Genomic DNA, 21,351 nt, shown 5'->3' on the forward strand with positions numbered 1-21,351 from the left:
GTGCGCGTTGACGTTAATAAAACCACAAAAAACACAAAAAATAATCTTTTTATTGGAAGGCAGGGTGAAATAAAATATGCAAGGTTATGTTGAATATTGATAATGAAGTGGAGTCATGGCTAAACAAAAATGTTCCATATTAACTGTCATTTATAACTTTGTGTGATAATCTACAGTACTAATGTAAAATACGTAATACGAAACTTATGCCGCGGATTTTCGGTGACAGCTATTGTGGCGCTAATGGCCACTAAGAATTGTGATATTTCGTATTTTGAAAATAAACAATTTTTTAGCAGTGATTCGGAACAAGTTCAGTTTAGGGTCTCATCTCGGATTTTTCTGAAATTTTTACCAATTATAGATCTCGTCTCCCTGATCACGAAAATATATATGACTTTCATAGGGGAACTCCATACTTCGTGAGATATGGTCCTCTGAAGTTCCGAAATTCCTATGCTTATATCTTCGTCATTTATTGTCCGGTGAAGGTAATAATGGTACGGTTTTAAAGCGTACACAAGTCGAATGAAGAAATACAAGGGTACTAACGCAAATTCAAACACCCATATTCCTAGAAGAGAATAAAAACGGCTTACTATCTGAAATATAACTTACTGAGCAAGGTGTATTTAATAAGGTGTATGCATCAGATACAACAACAAATATTTTACAAAAACAACATTGTTGTTATAGAAATTAAATTGTCATGCTGACAATAAGTTTTTGACAAAAATAAACAAAAAACAAAAAAGGATTGTGACAAGCACCAATGGGCCGATTCCAATATAGGCTAACATAATCACCTCAATTGTATGAGTAGCTAGGAATTATGGATTCAGATCAGATTTCCACACATAACATAAAATATGTGTACCAATCGGCTAAGGGGGTTATAACTGATTTAATCCCAGGTTTCCTTTCCACCCGCCTCTATTAATGTAGTTTTCTTGAATTTTTATTATTAAAAAAGCCTAAATTTAAAGACCATTTTTGAAATCGAAATGTTATTGAAAATGTTTTTGACAATTTACTTTACAAACAAAAAAGAAAAAAGTTTGAAACCATATGATTGTCACTTACACCTTATTAAATACACCTTGTTACTGAGTAAATGTTACTGAATAAGTAACCAGACACAGCTAATATTCTGTGATTTAAAATAAAATGCTCAATAAATTAAACCCCATATTCATTAAAAGAAATATTGTAATTAGGCCTTATCCGCTTTAAAATTATAAAATTATATTGCTTTTACACAATGGAAGGTAGGTTATTCGATTACCCCTCTGTCGTGGAAACGTAGGTTATTCGATTAGCTTGAACTTAAATATACAAGTTTTTTAAACTGAGACTGGTATTCCTGATCTTGATTTAGGTTTGGGGCATTACATTAGGTTTATATTGGATTAACTAATTTCCAAAATGTTGCCCTCTTTTTGGGGATCTACCTGAAGGAGTGGGCCCATAAGTCATATTTTCCAGCATTATACATGTTTGATTCAAATGTTAGTTTATGCAAAGTTTGATTTAAGTCGGATGCTCTGTTCGTATGATATTAAAAATTAATTACCCGCCCAATTTTTTACCCAATTGGGGAGGTACCAGGAGTGGACTGGCATTGCCCATCTATGAACTTGATTTAGGTTTGAAAGAATTGTTGATGTGCACATTACGTGTGTATTAAACCGGACATTCCATTATGTTGACATTGGATTAATTAATTTCCGAAAAGTTTACCCTTTGTAGGGGAGGTACCAGAAAGGAGTGGACTGAAGGTTACCATCATCGGAATTAATCTATGTTTCGTAAAAGTATTACGATTTGCATCATAAAATATATTACATAAAATTTGCAATTACTTGAAAAAAAATGCAATCGGAAGCGGAGATATTGTAGAATTAGTATTAAAATATTTATTTTAATAGGTGTTTTTGAGTTAAATTTGGTCAACTTGAATATTCTCGATGTCAAAAAATTTTGAGTAGTTTGTGGTCAATAATCCTAGTTCATACGAGAGGCATACATGTACTAACACCGTTGGAATTTCCGGATGCCGATGTTCCAGTGAGGAGTTATCATGCCCGCCATCAAAAATAAGAACTTTTTAATCACCAAAAACAACAACAAAGCAATAACAATCAAATTTTGCAAATTATTTTCCTTCTCTTTTAAATCTTTAATTATGTATGTTTAAAGTTACAAACCTTAACATGCATTGGTATTAATTTACCAGACCAATGTAAATCTTTAGTCCTTCTTTAGGAAAAATATAATCTAAATTTAGGAGACGCACTTACACTACCTACATTTGCATTGGAGATGAATAGTGCAGTTCATTACCTTTGGTGTACCTTTCACAACATGCTATCAAGTTCTTGCCACAACATAATTAGGAGCAAGTCGAACATTTGGAAGAGCCGAGTGAAATTGGGATTTTATTCAGTATTTTATATTATAATCCGAACCTGTTATATCCTTGAGCAGCAATAACAAGCATGATACTAAATCGTACATGATACTAAATCGTACATTTGGGAAGACAATATTTAATTTATTCCTGATGTGTATTCTGAAAATCTGATAAATGATAAATCAATAATTAATATAGTAGCTAAAGTATGTGTAATATTTTGTTATTAATAAAAATAACAAAAACGAAATATAGTGGTGAATATAAATATTTTATAGTATATATAGTTACTTTTTCAGGGTCCTTTGTATGGTAGGTATTCTGAAACGTTAACCAACATCTAATTTGCAAAACTTTTTACTGTCTTCATCCAAATTTTCAATTTTCATCGGATTTGGGTGAATATTAAAGATTTTATAGCCCAAACCCCGATTTTTTCAAGACCCATTGTATGGTAGGAATACCCAATCTTTGTTTTTCCAGTTTTTACTGACTAGCTTTATAGGCCAAGTGTTCGGTAACAATCATAACAGCATTCTCACGGTTTACAGTCAGGGTATTCCCTATATTCTTGCGGAGTCTCTTTTCCAATTCATCGCGATAGAAATAATATTTAATTGAATTGAAAAATTAGTTTTTTTTCGTTTTAATGTTGAAAGCATCTCATCTAATAGAAATTCTGCTAGAATCTCTTTTTGCCGGACTACTTTAGGACAATTGAAGGGAGGGCTGTCCCCTTTGTTATCTTCGGCCGAACATATTTTTTATGTTCCTTTGGAAATCAACATTAAATATTCCACCGAGCATAAGAAGGCAAAATAAGTGGAGATAGAAATAAGGAAGGTCTGCCTGTGACAACACCCACGTCAGAGAAACAACCAATATCAAAGAAGTCTATATTGTTAGCCCGGTATGCACCGTATACTTCGGAGAAAACCGCTACTTAGGGTTGACAGCCTATCTGGATTGTCCAGCTTTTGTGATGCTTGTCCAGTTTCAAGCTAATACCAAAATTACATTAGCCATTTTACTTGCGGCAATTGTCAGTTCCAGCTACAAACTATAGAACTGAGGCAATTCATTGTTGTCTTGCGGTAATTCATTATTGAGGTGATTCAAATTAGGTAGAAATTATTCATAACGATGAGCTGAAGATTTAAGGAGTCTGTAAATTGACTAGCTCACCCTTTCAATTACGTGATAGGGGTTTCCTCCATTTATATTCGATGTATGTATTATAGATAGAAAGCCGTTTAAATCCTCAGAGGTATGTTCATTGGGAGGCGGCTGTTAAGATGCGCCTCTTAAGATTGGATACACTTTGGTTTGTAGAGAAAAACCCCTTGGAGGTCTTCTACAAACGGATGACCTTCTTAGATGGTATTCTATAGAATGAACATTTCTTAGTAGAAATTGAGAACCATGGAAGGGCTTCTGTAGATAGAAGATCCCTTTAAAATCATTTATATATTGAGAAAATTGTTGGGACAGAGAAGGTACCATTTTGGAGATACAATTTGCTAAGGAGGTCTTCTGCAGAAAGTATAAATTTGGAATGGTTTCTATTAGTAGAAAAGACTTCAGAAGACCCTTAAACCCTTCTATAGGCTAAAAACTCTTTAACAATTTCTCGTTTTTTTGTGTCCAGTTTTTTCTGTGGTTTGTCTAAAAGTATGACGTTCGGGTAGTCTTCGATGACGATATACACTATTCATTGTGCTATTATTCCCATTTGTCCCATAGGCTTGTCGATTTACGTTTTCCTGACAGATGCCACTACGATAGCATATTTATATTCCAACGTATATAAAGAATCTTTGACACCCCATGTAAATGGTTCACTGGTATAATGAGGAAACACATTGCTGCAATTTTTAAGACGACAAGTGTGAATACTTTTTCATTCTGTACCACTATTATTAATAATTTTATTGCTGAAATTAGTAAAGTAGTATTGGCTTTATTTTTCATATCACCTTCTCAATTGCATTTCGGAAAAATCCTAATGTAAGAATCGTCGAAACGCCATACTGATTTCATCAGAAGCGGTTATCAAAACGATATTGAGAAATCAGAAAGCATACTATTTATTTAAAAGATATTAAATTCAAATGAATTGTTTCACCTTCTCAATTTCATTTCGGAAAAAATCCCTCATTACCCAATGGAAATTAAAACAACAATAATATTTAAGTTTTTTTATTCGTTTTTGTTGTTTTTTCTTTATATTTTTATTTGGAAAATGTTTTTGCAATAATTTCATCATATGCTTTTTTTTGTATTTATTTTTTATTATTATTTTTTGTTTGTTTTAATTTTTGTTGTTGCTGTTTAACATCATGTTACAGAAAGAGTTGTTGGTTTGTTTGGTTGGTTTTTTGTTGTTGGTTGGTATGCAATTTGTTTATAATGTAATTTCGAATAGATATTTTGTTTGTTGTTGGTTTTTTCTTGTGTGTTAATAATATGATTCTCTCTCACTTCAAGTTAGGCTTTTTAGAGGCCTACACTACATTTTCATTAAATGTTTGTTTTTATTGTTTTTTTTTTTTTCATTTTAATAAAAAATATTTTTTTGTTTTGTTTATTTAAAGTGTTTTGCATTTTTTGTTTGTTTTTTTTTTATATAATAATATAAACTATTTGTTTAAAAAAAGAGAATTAATGATTATAATGACAAAGAAAAAATAAAAAATAGGATAATTGTATGCTCTAATAAAAAAATTAAAAATATATTTTTTATGTATGTATTGAATTCTGTTTATAATTTTTATTTTTGTTAAATAATGGTTTTTGTATTTATTAAATGTAAAGGTTGATTATTTTTCTTGTATGTATGTGGGGGAGTGTGTGTTTCATTTTTTTCTTCATTATTTTTAATAATAATAATCATAGAATGAAGTTTTTTATTATTCTTTTGTTGTTATTGTTTGCTAATTTGTTTTGAAATTCATAATAATAATAATTTAATAAAAATATATATTAATATTATATTTATTAAAATTATTCATATATATGTTTTGTTTGTTATATATAAAATAAAATAAAAAATGAACTGAAAATAAAAAACATAATTAAGAATAATAAAATTAAAAAATTATATGTTATGCTGTATGTATTGTATATTTTGTTGTTTTTGTTTTGTTTTTTATTTGTATGCAAATATGAATTCATTTAATATACTCTCAACACATGGGTTGGGTTAATTTTCTTCCATATATTTGTTGTTTAATTTTCAAAATGTTAGGTTATGTTTTTTTTGTTTCTTTTGTAACTTCTCAGCTTTCGGCTCTGTGGTATGCCAAAAATGAGTAAGTGTAAAGGGAGCGAGCAAGCATTGGAGACTTGCATATTATCTTCATTCATTCATCATCATCTTATTCTTCTTCTGCAATCGCTTATGTGTCATCATTTCGATTTGGGTTTCCTTTAAAGAGTTTCTGGTATTCCTTTTTGTCGTGGCAAAAGAAATGTAACAGCTAGGCTTGTTGTTTTTGCTTTTTTTTTGGTAATTAATAAAGTAATGTGTTTTTGAGAAATTGTTTTTTTTTCTTCTTTTCTTGTTGTTGTTGGTTTGTTTCATAAGTGTTTCTATCCTGTTCGCCGGTTAACAAACGTGTGTGTGTGTATTTTTTTGTTCCATCAAGAGTTCTTGGGTAGTTTTCGTAATTTTTTTTATTTTTGAGGACTCAAGGGGGGTCGAAAGTCCATAATGTTCCATAAAATGTAATCCTTTTGTTCCGAAGGGGTCATTTTGTTGCTTGGAATTATTGCCAAAAAATAGGCTCGTTTTTTCTTGGTTTTATTTAATTTCTTTTTTTAATTTAAATTTCAATATCCATTAATTGTTACGTTGAAAATTTCATTCATTATCGGTTTTGTTTTGTTGGTTGTTTTTTTTTTTTCTTTTCATAATCATCAAATATTTCAATAGAAAATAATCTGCGTATATTTATTATATTAAATATATTATTAGATAATTCCTTTATAAATTATTTTTCTATTAGCAGTGTGTGTGTATTTTTCTTTTATTTTATTTTTTTTCTTGGAGGGGGGATTTTCGCTAAAAACAAAGAAAAGCGCAATTTGTTTTTTTATGTTTGTATAACTTACTTTTGTTTTAACCTTTTTTGTATTTTTTGTTATTTAAATTTTTTGCCTTTTGTGGTTGGTATGTTGGGGTTTTAATTGTGATTAGCTGAAATGGAGAAGAAGAAATGTGTACAAATTACATTATTTTTCTCAGAGAACGTACATATTTTGAGTGGAAGAAAGAGGATAAGGATGTTCAATTGATAATGAAATTAAATTCAAAACCAAAACAATGGAATGTAAAAAAAATTGTTATATGCAAATGAAAATTATTATCGAACAACATTAGGAATATCTATATGTTCGATGCAGAATATTCTCGAATTACTGAAAACTGAATTGATAAATATTGCTATACACGTAACTGAAATTTGAGTGTGCCCAATAAATTCTTATTACCAATGGACATGGTTATCGAAATTCAATGGTACTTATCACCGACGTTATACACAATTTTGGAAAATGTGAATTCCCTCTTTCCAAAAAGAATGATAAATTGATTGACTGACTTATAAATTGATTGACGAAAAGAACTAAAATGTATTAACATTTTGGTAACAATTCGAAGGTGTCAGATAAGGATAGTTTTTGGAAATTCGTACTAGTTCGGCACGAAATATGGTACCACTTGCATTTGGCGTACTCTGGAACTCTTAAATTTGGATGAGGATCACTGATCAGAGTATGATATTCAAACTATAAGTATTCGAAAAAAGTATATTGGGAATGCGAATCAAGGATGAGAAATAGGTCGATATAAGAAGGTAGTTTTGGATGTGTACTCATTTGCATGAAAAGTACTAAACAGTATTAAATTTCGTATAATTTGAATTTGGATTAACGGATGGAACTGAAATCCTGAAATTTTGAAATTAAAACTCCTTGTACATTAGAACTTTTTACCGGGTTAACCTACTTTATGAGGATTTATTTGACATATACGCAAAGGAAATGGCAATTGAAACCCACTGGGTTAACGAAATCCGGTTAAATGTAAACGTACTGTAACATTAACTTGGGAGTGTATGTTTGGGTAGTTTTGGAAATTTGTACATATGTGTAGAAAAGTACTATATTCGGTACAATTTGGATTTGTGTGAACCGATAGAGATGAAATCCTGAAATATGGAGTTAAGATTACTGTTGGAGTGTACGATTGTGGTATAAAAGTAGTTTTGCAAAATTTGTACTTATGGGAACTAAGTGGTACTATATTCGGGTGAACCGATAGAGCTGGAATCCTGAAATTTGGAATTGAAGATACTTTTGGAGTGTATGTTACGATCTGGATGTAGTTTTGGAAATTTGTGTGAACCGATAGTGCTGGAATCCTAAAATTTTGAATTATGATTACTGTTAGTGTGTAGGATTAGGGTATGGAATGGGATTTTATGGAAAATTCGTACTTATATGTACTAAATGGTGCTAAATTTAATACAATTTGGATTTAGGTTAACCGATAGGGCCGGAATCCTGAAATTGGGAAATGTGATTTCTATGGGCTTGCTCAGGTTTGGTATTTATGGAAATTCATATTCATATGTATGAAATGATACTAAATTTGATAAACTTCGTATATCTGTGAACCTATAGAGGTCGAATCAAGAAATTATTCTTGGAAATAAGTACTACAAGATTACAAAAGGTAATATGTGATACCAAATTTTGTATATAGCTTGATTTCTGTTGCGGTCGGAATTGGCGAGTAGTGTTGAGATATGGAAGTAGTTATGGGAATACATACTATTAGAAAACAACGGTACTAAATGGTAGTCAAATTTTAATTATGTGTCGATATTGGTGTGAAAACAACATAATAAGCTAAGACAAGTTTAAATCTTTTCCACATTGGCTAACGATGTTGCGGACATATGCTAGTCCAGAATAAGATTTAAATTTCCTATTTCCCAAAATTTTTATAATAGAATTATAAAATCCCATCCCGCTTCAAAGAAACCACTTAAGACCGTTTAAAAAATTGTATTATTTGACATGAACAATTTTATTTGATTGTTCCAAATGCAAAATAACCAGATACTCGGATACCTCCCCCTTAATATCCCTATAATTAGGATAAAAATACCTACCGCTCGAAGCTGGGATAAATAAAATGTACCACACACGTCTGTTGAAATCATTTTCTACAGACTTTTGGTGTAGCCCCATATTACGGTACCCGCAATATTCGGTATTTTGGCCATTTTGGACACTTTTTTAACCGAAATGGCAGAAATTTAGTATTTAGGTTTCTCATTGTATAGTACATGCCCGTATCAATAAATATTAATATTAAACAAAGTTTCAGGGTAGCCCCCATATAACGGTACCCCCTATATTCGATATTTTGTGTATTTAAAAAAAAAATTGTCACCCCTATTCCGTATGTCGTCGTGGAAAGAAAACGACGTCGTAGAGAATCGTCTTTTGTAAATTGGTATTCCCCATGTCGACATTTATCGTAACTATTGAAACATTTTTGGTATTCCGTAACAAAGTGTGACGACGACGATGTCGAAGATTTCTACGTCATCATTTTTGTTGACGACTGAAGTATTTGAACAAGTTTTTTTTTAAGAAATAAATCTATTCAATACGTAATGCAAAATTAGGTGTAAATAAACAAAGAAAAATATACGGGATCTATATATAAATCTGAACCGATTTTGCCCTATATCAGTAGCACTCGTCTATGTGTAAAGTTTCATTCCAATTAGATGGAATTTTCCAAATGTCGATATCGATGCGAAGTGATGTCGACAAAGAAACGTCGTCGACAACTACGACGACATACGGAATAGGGGTGATTAATATTCACCCAAGTTTCAGGATAGCCCCCATATAGTGATGTCCCCCAATATTCGGTATTTTGGATACGTTTTTAATGTAGTATTTTGGGTTCTCATTGTATAGCACATGTCCGTACGAAAAATTAATGTTTTAGGGTAGCCCCCATATAACGATAACTAAAACGCTAGCCCCACTATTAGGTAATCATCATTATTCACGTGTTTTTCGGTCCTATCGTAACATGCGTTTTCTCCTAGGAGCCCCATTAATTGTATATATTTTGAATGGCATCCTCAATGTGGAGGGTATAAAAAGTTCGACACAGCCGAAATATTTTTAGCTTGTTCCATTCTTATTTTTTTCATGTACCTAGGATGAGCACAGTGGACATAATGCCTTTGAGTGATACTGCTAGACAACTGGTGGCTGGACTGTACATCCTTTAACATTAACCAGCTCTATTAAGGTTGGCGGTAAGGGCTACCGTCCAGCGAATTGTGTTCTACTTTATACCGAATGAAGTTAGAAATTTAAACGAGCACCTATTAACTGTCGGATGAGAAATCATTACACAATGGATTGGAATGCCCATTTTTGCCCGGAAAAAGACTGACGTGGAAATCTATGGAGAGATTAGTCGGCTGTCTGGTAAATTGTTGAATCCTTTGAAACAAATATATTTGCGAAATTAATTTATATAAAAAATGGTGAGAATGACATGAAAAATCCAATGTGCTAAGTGTTCATTTGGACGTTCTATGGACAGATTAGTCGGCTGTCTAGCAGATTGTTGAATCCTTTGAAACAAGAATATATTTTTGTGAACTTAATTTTGATAAGAAATGGTGAGAATGACATGACAAATCCAATGTGCTAAGTGTTCCTTCCTTTAGATTCGTAAATGACTATGAGAAAGTGTATAGAAAAAGCCGGGCAAAATTACTACAAGCAATAAAATGAATGAAAGAAGAAAAAAAAACAATAATACCAAATAAATAAATAAAATGCAAGCCGAATATACTTATGTTACATACAAACACACACAAATAAAATAACCAATTTTTAAACAAATGAGAAAAAAAACAGAAAAAAATAATTTGTGTTTTTTTGTGCTTTTCGCATATAAATATATAAATTTATTCAAATTTTATTTTGTAGCATTTTTTGTGGTTGTTGTAATATATTTTGTTGTTTGTTTTAATTTTTAGTTAATAATAGTTATAATAATATATATTTAATATTTCTTTAGCAAATAAGATTACTTTGTTTTGTTTTTCTGTTTGTATTGTTTTCTTGTTGTTTTTGTTTTTATTATTCTAATTTTAAAGAGTAGATTCTTTTTCTTTCAAAAAATATTTTAAATATATAAATTAAAAAAAAATAATAAAGTATTATGTGCAATTATTGCATTATTATTATTATGATTAAGTATATTAATTAAAGTTTTTGTTGATTTTTTTCTTGTTTTGTTTTTAGTTCTTTTTGTTTGTAAAACATTTAAATTAGTGAACAATTCCAAATCAAAAATTATATTAATAATAGTAAAGAAGAAATGTAGGGTGGTGGGTTGTTGGGGTGGTAATAATATAAGGAGCAGTTGTGTATGAGTGGGGTGGGGTGTGCTGTTGTCATTTTGTCTTTCTAACTCATGTGGTAAGTAAAATTTTGTGGTAGCAGCAGCGTGAATGTTGTTGCAGTAGTTGGACAAAACAAAACAAATCAAGGCATGTATGTTGTGTGAGTATGTGTGCGTGTGGTGAGGTGGTGTGGTTGGATGACTTGTAAGGAGAACATGGATGTTTTTTGTTTTTCTTTTTCTGGGATGGAGGGGGTAGAAAATCTTGAGTAATTTTTAATTACCTCGATTTGGGCCAGCATTGGCCGCATTGTTCGCATAATAGGGTTTATTCATTTGTTGAGGTTGATTGGCAACTTGTGGATTTTGGTTGCCACCGCCACCTCCTTGATTATTGCCGCCGGGACCACCAGGGCCACCTCCATTACCAGGAGCTCCTCCCACCTGGGCTCCAGCTTGGGGACCACCAGGGCCGCCCTGTGGACCACCACCATTGTTACCGCCGCCTTGCCGCAGATTTTGTGGCTGTTGGCCACGTTGAACCTGTTGTTGCTGTTGTTGGGCTTGTTGTTGCTGCTGCTGCACTTGTTGCTGTTGACTCTGGGGTCCTTGCGGATGTTGTGGATAATTTGTGGGCCGCTGTATGGGTGTGGGATAACGTCCGGGCTGTGAACCTTGCGCACCGGGCGGAGGTCCACCAACAGCACCGCCACCACGATTATTAGGATTCATATTTTGATTGTTGGCTCCGGGACCGCCGCCAGCTATTCTCTGTTGAACGGCAGCCTGTTGAGATTGTTGTTGTTGTTGAGCGGCAGCTTGTTGTTGCATAACTTGATCCCACTGCAAAAATTAAAACAAAACCATTTAAAAAATGAATAATTTTCTCAAAAGTCCTAATTTTTTTAATCACTTACACTGCCATAATTTTTCAGATGCGGTGGACTGGGCTGTGATTGAGCATGTTTTACTAAATTTAAACTGCCATCGGCTCCCAAGGGACTTTTCAACTGGCGGCCCATCTATTTTGGAAAATAGAAAAATTTTAATAAACTCTCCCTCTTTTTCTCATCTCGTCCACCCTCCCCCTCTCCACCAACTTACCGAATCTTGCATATGTGCTTGCTGTTGGCTTGATTTTATATAAGCCGCTGCTGCCGCCTGCTGCGGTGTCGGTCCACCACGATATTGTGTTATTGCCGCCGCCGTCAACAGCTGTGAATTCATAAACGGCGTATTGAAATTACTCATTGTATGTTGCGACTGGGGTCCGGGTGGACCCTGTGGCGGTCCAGGTGGTCCATTCGATCCCGGTGGTCCACCCTGATGACCGGCATGACCATATAGGCTGGCAGCAGCCGCCGCCGCTGCTAGACCATAATTTTGTGCTCCTGCTCCGGCACCTTGTGGTGGTGGGCCACCATAGAAAGCAGCCGGACCACTAGGACCACCGGCAGAATTTGAATAGTAACTATTCGATTGCAGTTGATGTCCAGGCGGTGGACCGGGTGGACCACCTTGATGTTGTGGTGGGCCGGTAGCGTACAGATTCATATATTGCTGAGCCGCCGCAAAAGGACCACCGCCACCACCAGCCTTCGAACCTATGGTACCCAGCTGTTGGGAGGTGGGTGGTGGTTTAACTGAGCCTACTGTCGACATTAACGAGTTGGAATTCGATGAGATAATGGTGACCGCCGCTGCATTGGGGTTGTTCAATTGTTGCGAATTCGGATTGCCAAATGGTGAGGGACCACCGCCCATGCGGAATTGCGATGTTAGGTTGGAATACATTTCCGGTGTGGGTGCTGTGCCCATATTGGGTGGTGTCTGCATGGGATAGGCATTGAAGGGGCCGCCAGCAGCTGCTGCCGCTCCGTAGTGGCCGGCAAAACTGTGTGCCGCCGCAGCTGAGAATTGTGAACGGTTCGAATGATCGATAGAATGGAATGGTGCATAGAGGCCACCCTGTGAGGGTGGCGGGGGCATCTGTGATGAATTGAAGACGACTGCGGCCGCCGGTGGACTTGGTATGGTGGAGATGCCGGGGAATTGCGGTGAGGCCTGATAGAACGGTTGCGGTGCATGCATTTGTTGTTGAGCTGCCGATTGTTGTTGTTGCTGCTGCTGTTGTTGTTGATGTTGCTGTTGTTGTTGCTGCTGTTGCATATTGGGTGGTGGTGACATACCCATCGACGATGAGTGATGCTGTTGCATTTGTTTGGCTGCTGCTGAAACTTGTTGTTGTTGTTTCACCACATCCGATGAATGTTTCATAGCTTGCTGTTGTTGTTGCTGCTGTACCACTGTCTGTTGCTGCTGCTGTGGACTTGGATAACCACCCACAACGGAAGTGTCATCACCAGCTCCCACCACAATACCGGCAGCCGCCGGACCGAATTGTTCCAGCTGAGCGGCGGCATCGAAGGGTGAGCCATGGGCACCAAATGCCGAGGGTACCCCAGCACCGGGAGAGGATAATGCATGATGTTGTTGCATGTGAACTGCTGCCACCGCATAGTGGGGCAAATGTTGCTGCTGTTGTTGTTGTTGAGAGGCCGCGACGGCAGCAACAAATGATGCTGCTGTCATATGGCCGCTGGTATCGACAGGTTCCATTTGTTGTTGTTGCTGCTGTTGTTGTTGGTGGTGTAACTGCTGTTGTTGTTGCTGCTGCTGTTGTTGTTGTTGCAGTTGCTGTTGTACACTTGTGGCAGGATCCGATGTCATGGGTTGAACCGTTTCCCAAACCTTCTTGACACTGGCAATTTTCATGTTCAAATCGGCGGCCGAGATTAGATTTTGTTGTTGTTGCTGCTGCTGTTGTTGTTGATGTTGAGGAGTTTGTTGTTGAGTCGGTTGATGCTGTGGCGTTTGCTGTTGTTGCTGCTGTTGCAAACTAACTTGCTGTTGCTGCTGCTGGTGCTGTTGTTGCTGCTGCTGTTGTTGTTGCTGCTGCTGAACACTGCTATTCTGTTTCACAGCAGCCTCATTGTCTGCCGTAACACCACCACTGGCGGCCATGCCTTTAGTGGCTGTCGTATACGACTCTGTCGCATCACCGAAAGAGAAGCCTAGCTTCATTTCTTTGTCATAATCCGCTGCGGATGGACCACCAGCAACTGTTTGGGAATTGTTTGAATCACCACCGGCGGCAGTACTTGCACCACCACCAGCAACAGATGTCGCCGCCGTTTGTTTTCCTGCATTACCACCAAATGACATTTGGGACAAGGCGGTGGACAAGGTGTCCACACCCGTCACCGATACATTTACATTCGATACCAAAGACTCCGATGAACGCTTCATTTGAGCCGCTTGTACCTGCTGCTTGTAATGGGTATTCTCAAAGATGATGGTATTGACGGGGGCACCATCTATCAGGAGGGTGGAATTATTTGATTTACTATCCAAACTACTGAGCGACGATCCCAGTGAGCCCAATTTATTCTTTTCATTGTCCAATTTTTGTCCAGCAGGCACGTTCGTTTCCGCTTTTCCACTCTTCGTGTCCTGCTGCTGCTGTGTTGTAGCGGATGATTTTTGTTGAGTGGTCGTCGATGTTGTCGAGCCAATCGAAGCAATACTAGCCGATGATCCTGTCGATTTAAGACTTCCCAAACCGGTTGGGGTTGATGTCTTGGTTATGTTTGATGATTGATGCTGTTGCAGGCTGCCGGCTGGAGTTGCGGACTTATTAGCAACCGCTGGTCCCACACCAGAGCCTTGTTGGGCAACAGCTGTTGGCAGTGTTGTCATTTCTTGTTTCTTTACCTGTTGTTGTTGTTGCGTTCCCGCGCTCATTGTTGTTGCTGATGTTGTTGTTGTATTTGTGCTTCTTGTGGACGCTGTAGAGTTATTGGGTGGCAAGTTGGTCGTGACGCTGCTGCCAGTTGCAGGAATGTCTTTTTCCTTGGAAGCGGATTTTTTCTCCCGTTCAAGATTGGTGTTGCTTGTTCGGATATCGTCATCGGTTTTGTTACTGGACACACTTTCTTTTCGAGTCTGCGACTGTTGCTGTTGTTTGGATGGTGTGGTTGATGACGTTGTCGGTTTCTTTTCACCTTCATTCGATTTTTTCTGCTGCTGTTGTTGGGGTGGTGTGGTTGTTTGTTTAGTCGCCGTATTTGACGTGGAGGTGCCGCTTGTTGTGGAGGATGTTTGATTAGTGGAACGCTCGGCACCACCATCCTTAATGTCCTTGCTAACCTTGGAGGATAGACCAGCACTTAATGCCATTTGATTTTGTTTGGTTTTATCCAAATCGGAATTGTTCGTTTCCGAAGATTCCGAAGTGCGTTTCATATCCTTGTGGTCCTGATCCTGATAACTCTGGCGACCATATTGACGTTGTCCAGAGGAACGGCCATCGTTACTACGTCTATACGACGAGGATGCTATGCCTCGGTCGCCCATATTTCCACCGCCGCCTCGGCCTCGCCGAGATGGTTCACCTCTTGGGGCAAAACCACGTTCATCACGATCCGAATTTCGACCACCTCGATCACGGTCACGATCGCGATCACCACCGCCGCCACCACGTCCTCCACCGCCATCTTTACGTGGTACTTTAGGGCTACGTTCAGAACGCCGGCCACTGCCATAACCACCACCGCCACCATCGTCCATCATATCATCATCTTCATGATCTAGATAATGGTCATCGGAACCTTGGTAACGGCCACCACCTCCTCCTCTCGAGTTACCGCCACGTTGATTCCAACCACTGTCACGATTGCCACGATAGGAACTGCCACTGGCGCCAAAAGTGCGGCTATGTGAGACACGCATATCTCGTTCACGATCGCGGTCACCACGATCTCGGTCTCTACCACCACCGCCGCCTGAACCACCACCACTTCTGGGACTAGGTCGTTTCTCCCGTTGGGGTTGGGGTGCTGACGACGCCGCTGCAGTGACCGAGGAACCACTACGTTCTCCCAGCTCTTGTTGTTGCTGCTGCTTACTATGAGAATCCGATTCATTTCCCGTTGCCGTAGTCGAGGGTGACAGGGAATTCATGGAGTCATTTTGTTTCTGTGAATCCGATGGCGCCGCCGGTGACTCTGTGGCACTCTGCTCTTGTTCCTCCTCCAACTGTTTACTCTCGGACAATTTAGTCGTTTGCATATCCGACGACGACGACGCCAATTTCTGATGTTCAATCGACTCGGAACGACGCAATATCTGGGTGGGAGCAAATGAACTTGTCGACGCCTGGTCGCTACTTTCGCTGATACGATGTTGCTTGTGTTGCTGTGGAGGACTTTCTTCTTCGGACACACTCTTCTGGGTGTGAGGTCTTTGTAGAATTTTAATCGGTATCGAATCATGGCTATGCGATGAAGAGAAGCTCTCATCCCTCTGCCTCTTCAATTCCATTTCGGTTTCTTCGGCCCACGAAGAGACAATGCCACTTCCGAAATTTGTTGAATCTCCCGTGAAGCTGAGCTTTATTGACTCGTCATTTGAGGAGACGCTTGTCTTGCGCTGAGATGTATCGGAAATGCTACGGGACAGTTGGTTGGGACCGCCAGCCATGCTGCTGCTACTGCGACCATAATCATCTCCCCCTCCTCTGTTTCCTCCACCGCCACGGTTGTGATAGCGGTCATCATCACGATCGCTGTCGTTACGTGAACGATAGCCACCACTTCGTGTATAGTTATCGCGATATTCACCACGTGGTCCGGAACCTACACCACCACGCTGTGGGCCGCCACCACCACCAGATCCACCCTTTTGCATATAACGTGAGCTTTCGTAATTCATTGCGGAAGATGAAGATTTTTCCAAACCTCCACTGCCACTGTTTGCATTGGAAGTGGAACGCCCTGTTCCTAGGCCGCCACCACCTCCACCACTGCTGCTACTACTTCCAACGGCTTGTTGTTGGCGTAGGAAACGAGGTGGCAAATTGGATTGGAAATGTGGCGAGAAAACAGTTTTAGATCCCGGTGGTCCACTGGTTGTACCACTGCCACCAATAGGCCCAGGGCCACTGCCAGCAGCATTCATGGTGGATGTATTACCAGAACCACCACCACGAGAATACTCCGTTGATGATCTTATATCTCGTGAATCATAACCACCTGCACGACTTCCACCTCCTCCACCGACGCCACCACCACGTTCTCTTTCAGTTGTAGTGGAACGTTCATAGCTTCCGCCACTGCGTCGTGAAACATTCTCATCTATTGAACCCGTTGTGGATGATGTAGACATGCCACCGCCTCCACCACCACTACTGCCACCCGGTGGCAACTGGTCATAGTTGGAGGAGTCGCTGCCACTGATGGTTGCCTTCTTACTATTGATTTTCATTTCCAATTCTTGTTTCTTCCGAGCTGCTGCCAGTTTGCGTTCCATGTCTCGGCGTTCTTCTTCCTCCTTGCGTTGCTTTAATCTCTCATAGACACTAGCATCGATGGTAATGCCGCCAGAACCAACACCACCTGGTCTATGACCATTTTGGTGTCGGGTATCTTCCATGTTCTCTCCTCCGCCAACGCCACTAGAAGATTTTTCCCTTTCCAAACTGTCACGATCCTTTCGTTGCCAACTACCACCACTGCCAGTTCCAGCTGTGGACGAGGTACCACTGGCATTTGAGTTTTTACGTTGGTCATTGAGATTTCCACTGTTGTTTTTATTGAATACTGGTCGATCACGTTCTTGAGTCGGGGTATCCTCGGGCGATTCATCATCCGAAAATGTTAATTTCTTGGTATAATCAATGTCTTCCTGTTTCGTCCAGCTATCATCGTTGGCAATTGCATTCAGCCGTTCCAAGTCCTCTTCGCGTATAATGGGTCGTTGCAATTGGACCACTTCCGGTTCCACAATGTATTCCTTGTCTTTGCGATGGCCATTATTGCCGCCGCCACCACCACCGCCATTTGTGGGCGGAGGAGTGTTTAGTAATGGTGGACGTTTGGGTAAAGCAGTGGCCTGTCGAAAACTGCTGCCGCTGCTAACACCTGCCGAATTCGAGCGATGATAATCTTGTGCATTTCCGCGAGGTTGTGGCCTTATGTTCACCGACGACGATGACGAGTCCTTTGTTAAGCCATTTTGATAATTTGGTGGAGTCTGAGAACGCCCACCGGAGCTTGATGTAATGCCGCCGCCACCACCACCAACTCCTCCTATACCTCCACCACCGCTGCTAGGTGGCAGGGGTACACCGCGCTGCATGAACGACGGCATTAATGACAAAATTGGCAATGGAACTGCAGCGCTTGGATTCGCAACTGAACTTGCCGGGGGGCCCTGGCCCTGATGGTTCGATTGGCTGTCGGCTGCCACACTCTTGGCATTCTTTTCCTGTTGTTCCAACCAGGCGGCAGCATTTGTTTGTGGTCTCAAGCTGACTTCGTTCATTTCGCGAGATATCTCGCCATTTCCACGACCACCACCACCGTCTCCTCCTTCGTTGCCATCTCTGTAATTGTGTGCATCGTTGCGTTGATGACGACCTCCGCTGCCACGTTCTCGGTCTCCGCCGCCACGTTCTCCGTGATGATAATCTCCACCACCATTGCCACGCTGATGACGATGATGGTAATCCTGATGATTCGAGTTCGAATGATGATGATGGTGCTGTTGTTGTTGATGATGATGATGGTAATCCTTTTCGCCACGATCTCCACCGCCGACGCCACGTTCGCCACCGCCCGATGTATTGCCACCACTGCGACGATTCGCATTGACATTGCCACCGCTTCCGGCGCCTCCAACTGTGCCATCTAATGTCGGGAATTCGTGCTGAAACTGTGGACTCTGATAGAGTGGTGGTACTGTGGCCGTGGGTTTGCCACCTCGTTGGTTGTCGTTGCCTGTCGTTACAGCAGACCATGTTATTGGTTTTTGTTGATTGTGGTGGTGATGAGATTGATTGCCGCCGCTGTTACCGCCGCCTCCGCCACTCTTACCAACAGATGTTGAGTTGAGAATTAATTTGCTGCCAACACCGCCGATAACAGTACCGCTGCTGCTGTTGTTGTTGTTACTGTTGCTATTATTGTTGCCGCTGCTGTTACTGTTGTTGTTACTGCTGCTGCTGCTGTGGCTGTTGTTGTTTGTAAGATTACTGTTGATGTTGCTGCCGCTGCTGCTTTTTGTTGCTGTTGTTGTAGTACTTTTTAATGGATTATTAGTTGGACCGGACGTTGGTGTTTGTACGCCTCCTGCAAAGTTGTCAAAGAGAGATGTAGAGAGAAGAAACAAATGGATAGGAAAAATTAAAGGCCAATTGGCCTTTACAAAGACGTGTGGTCTCCCAATTGGCCCAATTGGCCGGTATAAAGACCTGGGGGCTCTATACAGCCCAATTGGCCGGTATGAATAACCGTGGTCTCCAATTTGGCGGTATAAAGACCTGTGGTTTCTATACAGCCCAATTGGTCGGTATAAAGACCTGTGGTGGTCTCTATACAGCCCAATTGGCCGGTATAAAGACCTCTGGTGGTCTCTATACAACCCAATTGGCCGGTATAGAGACCTGTGGTCTCCTTGCAGACCAATTGGCCCGGTATAAAGACCTGTGGTCTCTATACAGACCAATTGGCCCGGTATAAAGACTTGTGGTCTCTATACAGCCCAATTGGCCCGGTATAAAGACCTGTGGTCTCTATACAGCCCAATTGACCGGTATAAAGACCTGTGTGGTGTCTATACAGCCCAATTGGCCGGTATTAAGACCTGTGGTCTCGGATTAAAGATCTCTAATATAAAACGAATACACAATTATCAATAATTAATTATCCTACCTTCTTGACCAGTTGTTGTATTATTATTAGCAATAGTTGGCGAACTTGTTGTTTCAGCTTTTAAGGATGGTAGATTAGCTGGTGGTCGCCGAGCGGACGGCACTTTGCCCAAACTTTGCATTCCATGTTTACGTGGCACTTGGTTTTTTTGTGCTGAAGGTTCTGTCGTTTCACCCTAAATATGCAAAAAGATAAAAGCAACAACAATAAATAAAAGATATTAGCAGCACATCATAAAAACAGAGAGACACAAACACACATACATAGACATCATTGACATTAATGAAAATTACAAATTAACAATTATTAAAACAAAAAAATAACGATTTAGATCATACATTATCATGATGACAATGATGAATTAATACAATTACAACAACAACAATTATAATAGTAATAACAAAAACAAACCAAAAACTTACACGACTATTTTTGTACATTCGATTTATATCGAGTGCTGAGAACTTGGGCTTGGCATTTCGCTCTCCCCTACTTCCCCCCAGTGTACTCATGCTGCCAATAGATCCTCATTAGCGTTAACTTGCCCCTTGTGCACCAAGCACCTCTCTTCCTCGGATCTGTGTTTATAGGGGGCTGGCTGGCTCGCTAGATGGCTGCTACTTTTGTTTGTTTGTTGCTGTTGTTGTTGTAAAAGCCTAGTTTTTTGCTTTTCAACAAGAACTGAAATTGTTGTCTTTCACTGGAAATGGAGATTTCAATTTGTGTTTTTTTTTTCCAAATTTTGGAATTAGTTTTAGGTTCTTCTCCCCCGCTCGCGCTCTTTTTGTTGTTGGTTATACGACGATCTCACCGCACACTCCTCCTTCTTTCTCTTCAATCAACAATTATGAAATTTCTCAATTGTTTAGATGTGCAGAAATTAACAGAAAGAAAAGATATTTTTTTTCAATATTTTCTTCTTCTTCCTCCTTGGTAAGTTTCTTAAAGTATTGTTTATGCAAAAAGAAACAATAGGATTTTCTTTGTTGTTGTTGTTGCTGCTGCTTTTAAAGTGTGTGGTTTTATTTAAATAGCAGTTGTTGCTGTTGTTGTTGTGAATATGCCGGAAAACGGAAAACAATGTGAAGATGAGTTTTTTTGTTTCAAATTATTCCTTGTTCTTTTTTGTTTTTGTTCCAAATGAATAAAATGTTTGGCAGGTTGTTGTTGTTTTTAGGCTTTGCTTTTCTTTTCGTCGTGAATACTTTGTTTTGTTTTTCTTTTTGAGAAGAGTTTCGAGTTAATGTTCCTTCTACCTTTCCTTTTTTGCTTCTGTTGTTGAATATGCCTCCTCCGATAGTTGTGTTTTTAAGCTTTTATCTGTCTATCTTGCAATAGATGTTTTTGTTGTTTATTTTTTATTTATAAATGGGGGACTTCTTCTTCTAATGTAAAATAATAGTTTGATTTGTTTAGGATTTTTTTATTTGTAGTTAATTATTCCGTTAATTGTAAGTTTATTAACTAAACTTCAGTCTTCTGTTTATCCTAAAAAGAAATAAAAGGGAATATTGAGGTTAGAATAGGTTAGTTATAAACAAATTAAAAAAAAAAAAAAACAAAATGCTAAAAATGTTTTTAACTGTTTTTAAAATCAATAACTAAATTTAAATATACATAATTGAATTTCAACAATATTTTACAAGGACCTATGTTCTCTATACAGATCAATTGGTCTTTATAAACACCTATGATCTCTTTATAGGCCAATT

At 38.8% G+C, this 21,351-nt stretch overlaps 1 protein-coding gene across 1 annotated transcript; it reads right to left on the bottom strand.

Moving 5' to 3' along the window:
* Positions 1 to 6,572: 6,572 nt before the first annotated feature.
* LOC133326039 (filaggrin-2) lies at positions 6,573 to 20,255 on the bottom strand. Its single transcript, XM_061534714.1, has 6 exons — positions 20,062 to 20,255; positions 19,640 to 19,814; positions 11,973 to 19,057; positions 11,786 to 11,890; positions 11,153 to 11,711; positions 6,573 to 6,611 (listed from the first exon to the last, which is right to left on the bottom strand). Exons 1-6 carry the CDS (start codon positions 20,149 to 20,151, stop codon positions 6,598 to 6,600), a joined length of 8,028 nt encoding a protein of 2,675 aa, XP_061390698.1. The 5' UTR covers positions 20,152 to 20,255; the 3' UTR covers positions 6,573 to 6,597.
* Positions 20,256 to 21,351: the final 1,096 nt, after the last annotated feature.

Source organism: Musca vetustissima, unplaced genomic scaffold, assembly GCF_032173495.1.
Source record: "Musca vetustissima isolate MV318-11 ecotype Yass unplaced genomic scaffold, APGP_CSIRO_Mvet_v1 utg358, whole genome shotgun sequence".
Classification (NCBI taxonomy): Eukaryota; Metazoa; Arthropoda; class Insecta; order Diptera; family Muscidae; genus Musca; species Musca vetustissima.

Bases quoted from the DNA above. Each gene is read 5' to 3' on its own strand.
- LOC133326039 (XM_061534714.1), bottom strand. From the start codon at position 20,151: ATGAGTACACTGGGGGGAAGTAGGGGAGAGCGAAATGCCAAGCCCAAG. The intron at 19,815-20,061 runs GTAAGTTTTTGG...TTGCATATTTAG, and splicing joins GAATGTACAAAAATAGTCGT to GGTGAAACGACAGAACCTTC. The intron at 11,891-11,972 runs GTAAGTTGGTGG...TTTCCAAAATAG, and splicing joins AAGCACATATGCAAGATTCG to ATGGGCCGCCAGTTGAAAAG.